The following is a 6,481-nucleotide window of genomic DNA, read 5'->3' on the forward strand; positions in this document are numbered from 1 at the left end:
CTCCTCCATAGAATGAGACAAGGGGAGGCCAAGGTTCTCCTTCTCTTCTGCAGACTCAGTTATGCAGAGAGCGTTTCACTTGGTTTTTCTGAAAATTCATGAGCACGGTTGGCTGCAGAGCGCAGTGTAAACGGATGACGTTAGAACGCTCAGCCTTTGAGTCAAACCGAGAGTAATTCACATCAGCCTCTCCCAGTCTTTTGAAGAAGGGACAGCAGCTGCAGAGCACTCGCCTGCAAGTAAGCAGCTAAGCATTTGCTAAGCCCAGGTTAGAATCCCAAAATCTGGAAGGGGGGGAAAAAAAGTCTGAACCACATTGGGAGCCCAGTTGGTAGGACAGTGGAATTCATTTTCAACAGGTTTATTTATTATGTCTTAAATCAGCCTTAATGAATCTGGAAGAAGAGTGTCAAGGTCCATGTGTTATGGCTCAAGGACGAGTCTGGGGCCCCGAGTCCAAACATATTGTGATTGGCTGCCCTACTGCTCAACAACTGTCATTGTGGGGCGGGGATGTCATTTACAAGGGGGTCGCCCACATTCGCTGGCAGCCCTTAATAACGTACTAACGGGATATCGGTGCTGACTTGCACCAACAATAAAATAACAAGGTTGGACCGAGGCACACCATGGATCCCGGTAGGGTGGAAGCTATAGAGAAAGATACGCTCTTCAATTTATTCTCAGTCAAGAATGAAAAAAAAAAAAAAAAAAGAAAGGAGAAACCCTCTCGAAGGCACTTCCTGTTTTGAGAGAAAGGTTCTGTGTCAAGATGAGCTGTTGGAGTTCCAATATTCACTCAGAGGACGGAGCGAGCATTTTCTTTGTGTTACACATAAAGATACACATAAAACCCAGCCCCGGCCCTCACGGAGCATGCAGATGGGGAGGCAGGTCACGCAGGTCCCGGCAAGACAGGAAGTCAGAGATGACTGTGGTTTGTCAGAGGCCGGTATGTTGGATGGTTCAGCCTGCTGAATGTTTTGCTGTCCAGAAGGATGGCAGAGAGGGGGAGACAGGAAATCTAAATGGAAATGGAGTGGCAGCCAGGGCCCGGAGGAGTAGAAACTTAACTGTGAGACTCGCATTAAAGAATCCAGCAAGATGTGAGACCAAATTGAATCAACACCGAGATGGATGACAGTCTCCCAGGTTAGGACTTAATTCATAAATATTTGTTGAACGAATGAGTGAATCTCTTCCATCTGTCACCCTATTTACTGCTTACCTCAGATTCTTTGTAGTAACGTTCTGGAATCTCATCACAGGCGATATCAATAAAGCAAACTTCTCTCTCTAGGTCTTTGGCTTCATTGTCAAAAATCTGAAAGAGCAGAGCAACATATCAAAGGTTAGCGATGTGAGTATCCTCAAGGTGCCCACGGTTGGCACGACTGTGCCCTGCAGAGCATCTTCACATGGCTCAGTGCTCCTGGCTGGCGCTTTCTGCCTGCCTCAGAATGTGCAAGAATCATGAAAGGCTTTGATTCATCGCTTACGTTTTGTCACATCAGAGGCAGGTGCAGCATCAATCACCGCTTGGTGAGGGGTAGAAGGAAAAGTGGTCTGTTTTTAGAAGTCCAAGAGGAAAGAAAGAAATCTCTTCCAAAAGTCTCTTCCAAAAATGAGGTCTGCTGATTTTTGGCAGTTACTCTGAACAGGGGGAGTGAAGAGGCTACAAAGGGTCTAGCTAGAGAGGAGACGACAAGCAGTAGTGGAGCCCAAGATTTATGGAAGAGAAATGTGGGTTGTTGCTTTTTTTTCATTAAAATTTTTATATATGTTTAACTTCACAAACAACACATGCTCATTGCAGAAAACACAGATAAACAGAAAGAAAATAAAGATTGTCCACAATCTCATTACGCAGGACTAAACACATGTATTACTCTTGATCATTTAAGAGCACGATTTCCTTGGGACATGCAGGAGTAAGAAGGTAGAGCTTGGGGAGAAACTGAGGTAGCTCCCTGCCCGTCTATTCTAGGTTCCACTGGCCCCAGGATGTCCATTACTTGCAAAGAAATATGTAAGACAGCTACATACATACATATATATACATATAAATTTTGGTGGAAAGATTAAGTTCCTCTAGTTTTTCCCATTGCCATTTTTCTGATATAAAGGGATGATCTTCCCAGCCCTCCTGAAGGGTGGTAAACAGATTACGTTTGCAAAACCACTTCATCCTTGGAAGACGTCTTAGCTGTATCCCCACCTCATTGTTTGGCTAATTCCTGCAGGGGAATCAACCGTGAACACTAATTAAATTTGATTCTTCGGTAGAGAATGAAATATTTTGGAAGAACAGGGTGGTTGATGCCTAAGAACATTGTCTTGACACAAATTCGGTGCCTGCTAATAACAGGATCTCCCACAGGACAGGATGTGTAGGGCCCTTTACAATGCCACGCTCTCCCTGGTTTGATTCTCGAAACTACTAGTCCTTTCCAAATACTTTCTGAATAATATTTGTGCTGGTATTTATGCTCCAAGTCTGATGTTTGCTCTGTTGCCTATTTTATTCTCAAATGGTCAGAGACTGGACTCTTTAGACTTGTCCAAGGAGACTGACTACCCCGTCTGCCCTGAGGTCGCCACTGTGTTTTCCCTAAAAGAGAGAAGGACGGGTTTTCGGATCAGCTCTGGCTCCTTCCACTGCCACTTGAAGTCAAGTGCGTGGGGACACTCCTACAGTGTTTAGGAAGGACAGGTGGATGGCTCTGAAATGAAACAGAGAGACTATGGGGAAACGAGTTCAAGTTTGAGTGGACAAATAAATTGTAAAATGAAATACTGAGTCTCAGGTTGTTTACGAGAGTCTCTCTCTCTCCCCCTTGGTCTCCTCCACCTCTTGCCCTTTCTCTTTTTCCCTTCCCCCTGCCCCCTCTACTCAAGTCTCTTTTAAGTGTGTGCCAAGAGAAGAAAGACACGTGCCTCATTAAGAAAACAAAACAGGGCGCCTGGGTGGCTCAGTTGGTTAAGCGACTGCCTTCGGCTCAGGTCATGATCCTGGAGTCCCGGGATCGAGTCCCGCATTGGGCTCCCTGCTCTGCGGGGAGCCTGCTTGTCCCTCTGACCCTCCCCCCTCTCATGTGCTCTCTCTCTCTCTCTCAAATAAATAAATAAAATCTTAAAAAAAAAAAGAAAACAAAACAAAATGGAACACCTCAGAGGGAAATGAGCTTCGAGGGAGTAAATTACAAAAGAAGTTAGAGGGATTTGACATTTACTGGTGGTAAAATTTATGGGACTGAAAGAAAGGGAAATAAACAGGGGTTGAGGGAGTTACTGACAGATTGTGTGGCTTTTCCTAATTTAATTCAAACATTTTTGATCACCTGTTATACCGGTTATCATATCATTGCCTCTCAGCTGCAAAGTAACCTGTTAGTCTCTGCTCGGAGCTAATGGACAGAACCCTGGAAGCACTGCTTTACAGCAAGCAGGACATGAAGCCATTTACTGGTGGGACCCCGCAGGAAGAAGGGGGTTTCTCTTCCTGGTTTTGGACCTCCTCCTGCTGCAGAGTCCGTCAGTGGGGACACTGCGTGGTGCTCTGTCTCAGCTGCATGCCCAGAGCGCACGGTGGCCTGGTGACCTCACACTCTGGCCTTCATCATGGCCTTCCACACGGACCACCATGGGCTCGAGGGTTCGCAGTGGCCGTGGCACTCTGACTGTGCACACCCGCCCAACAGTCTCATTTCACCAGCGCCCAGAGGGCTGTTTGCCACCGCCTAGCAACCGTGGACCAGCTCTGGTCCAGGAAACCCAGCCAACTTCTCCACCAACCAGTGGGCTATGACCACAACTTATCCAGTGAAGTCTCAGCCCCAGCCACGGACGGGGACCCCGTCCAAGTTCGTTCTTCCTTGTGTCTTCTCCCTCAGCCTTAGGTACCCTTCGGGGTTCTCTTTATTTTTTATTTATTTATTTTTTTTATTTTAAAGATCTTATTTATTTATTTGTGAGAGAGAGAATGAGAGAGAGCACATGAGAGGGGGGAGGGTCAGAGGGAGAAGCAGACTCCCCGCCGAGCAGGGAGCCCGATGCGGGACTCGATCCAGGGACTCCGGGATCACGACCTGAGCCGAAGGCAGTCGCCCAACCAACTGAGCCACCCAGGCGCCCCTGGGGTTCTCTTTATATCTATACAGTTACTCCTATCAAAGTTGAATAATTCCTGGGCGCCTGGGTGGCTCAGTTGGTTAAGCAATTGCCTTCGGCTCAGGTCATGATCCCGGAGTCCCTGGATCGAGTCCCGCATCGGGCTCCCTGCTCGGCGGGGAGTCTGCTTCTCCCTCTGACCCTCCCCCCTCTCATGTGCTCTCTCTCTCATTCTCTCTCTGTCAAATAAATAAATAAAATCTTAAAAAAAGTTGAATAATTCCTTATATTGCACTCCCCCCTCTTCAAATTATTGTGTGCTTTATGCCTCCTGATCAGGCCCTGATGCAGGATGAAGTATTTGCTACCAAGAAAGAACAGACTATAGAAGCCAGGGACGGGAGGCATTTCTGTTGAGTCAACAAGTACATCGTCATCGGAACACTGAGCGAAAATAAAGCTGAGAAAATTCTCATTTTTCAGATGAGAAAACCAAGGCTCAAAGACGTAAAGAGCTTTGCCTGAGGTCACACGACAGTCAGTAGAGAAGTTCAGATTCAGGGCAAGTCTCCAGCCTTCACAACTAGGCTCCTCCTGTGACAAAAAGCTGCCTCTTGGCAGCCAACCGGGAAGCTAAATATCAGTCAGAAGTGCTTCCTGCTTCTTTCCAGTAAGATGAAATTGGAATCTGGTTCTCTTCCTGCTACTAATAAAATGTATGATCTGAGTCACTGAGTTGGGGAACGTCCCCCAAATTGGGAACTTTTCTGCCTTGTTGAATAGCCGAAATAGTAGTAGAAATAGTAGGAGTAGAACGTATGTAGGTCCCCTTCGGTTCGGATTCTGGTCTCCTTTGTTAACATGACACCTCCTTTGCACTGAAGATGAACTACCAAGCACCTCTGCCTCAACCGTTTCAGGGTGGGGCTCCCAGCACTTGAACAAAGCCACAAAAAAATCACTTTGAGGCTTGAGACTGAAAAATCTCTTCAGGCTTTAGATTATAAAGAGTTCTGATTTTCAATAAATAATTAATCTCCCAATGGTTAGAGATTTGGGGGAGATGCTCATAGGTGCTCATTAACTGCCTACTGAATTAATGGACGGTATTAGCTTTTACTTTCCAAAGAGGAATCTATGGCAGGAATATGGCTTACTAATTGATCTTAGTTTCCTTTTATGAGTGGGGGGTTCTATTTACTTACTAACTTTCCGTCATTCTCAAAAGAGGGCTCAACAGAGAGTGGAAACTTCACAGTATTGGCTGACAGGGCCTATATTGGGAATCAGGTGAGCTGAATTTGAATTGGGTTATCTCCCCTGTGTAACCTTGGGCAAGAACCCTGCACCTCCTTGGGGTCTCCATATTGTCACCTGAAAATAAAAGGCTTCGTCTAGACGGATGGGTACCAGGAAGTTGTGAAACACCCTACAGTTGAACCCAAAATTTGGGGACGTGTATTTTTCTGGAGCAAGGGTTCAAGCACTTTCATATGATTACCCAAGAGATCTGTGGCCCCAATGAGGCTGTGATTGAGAGACCCAGATGACCACTACAATTCTTTCCAGTTAAAAATGTCTATTATGTTGAGTGACCTTTGGGTCATGTTAGTCGCCTGTGTCTTGCTCTTTGGCTCGTTCCTTCTCGGCCCCTTCCCTCCACAGCCAGCTGATGTGCCTGGTGCACAGTGGGCTGCAGCAGAGAAACGGAACAGGGGCGGTGGTCATGATGTAGCATAATCAGAGGCCATACCCGGGGTAAAACAGTCTAATTTTCATGCTCAGTGTAAGGGCATGATCCAGAATTAAGCCAACACCGTTGTAGTCAGAGGCTTGGGCCCCAGAGGAAAATTGCAAGAGTTCATTCATTTGGGCTTCCCCAGTAGCAATGGCAGGAGCTGCCAGAATTCTGGTCAAACCACTGGCTCTTTAGAGCTGGAATACGAGATCTGCTGAGGTAGCTTTATGATGAGGTGCATCTTGTTGATACGTCAAGCCAAAGCCCCACCAGGACTGCATCTGACACAGGTGTTGTGCACCTTGATGGTCTTGGGAACTTCCTGGGCAGAAGCTGTTCCCTTCTGAGATGGGAGTTGGGTTTGGAAGTTAATCTTGGTACTTTCCCTAGATCCCCTATAATAATGTTCCCATCTTTGGGACATGCCCACCCTCGGATCATCTGCAGTGATTTCAGTGCCAATCTGGTTGACGTTCCTGACCTCCCCCCACCCCCAATAGGCCATGAGCACTCAATAAACAAACTCCTTTTGATATGAACTGAGCAATACTACTACAACGAGAAGGCAATCTCCTGAGTAAATATTACCTTACAGATTCAAAATAAAAAGAGAGTAATCTTCCCATTTTTGTA

General features: G+C 46.4%; 1 protein-coding gene across 1 annotated transcript in view; it reads right to left on the reverse strand.

Annotated features, from left to right (window-relative positions):
* Window positions 1-345: 345 nt before the first annotated feature.
* The window catches only part of PITPNC1 (phosphatidylinositol transfer protein cytoplasmic 1), a 195,009-nt gene continuing 188,873 nt past the window's right edge, over window positions 346-6,481 (reverse strand). The window contains exon 6 of the mRNA XM_081804672.1: window positions 346-1,324. Within this exon, the coding sequence (XP_081660798.1) occupies window positions 1,214-1,324 (111 nt within the window). The 3' untranslated portion in view covers window positions 346-1,213. The remainder of the gene's footprint in view (window positions 1,325-6,481) is intronic.

This window comes from Leptonychotes weddellii, chromosome 15, assembly GCF_054177405.1.
Source record: "Leptonychotes weddellii isolate Sample4059 chromosome 15, ASM5417740v2, whole genome shotgun sequence".
NCBI lineage: Eukaryota > Metazoa > Chordata > Mammalia > Carnivora > Phocidae > Leptonychotes > Leptonychotes weddellii.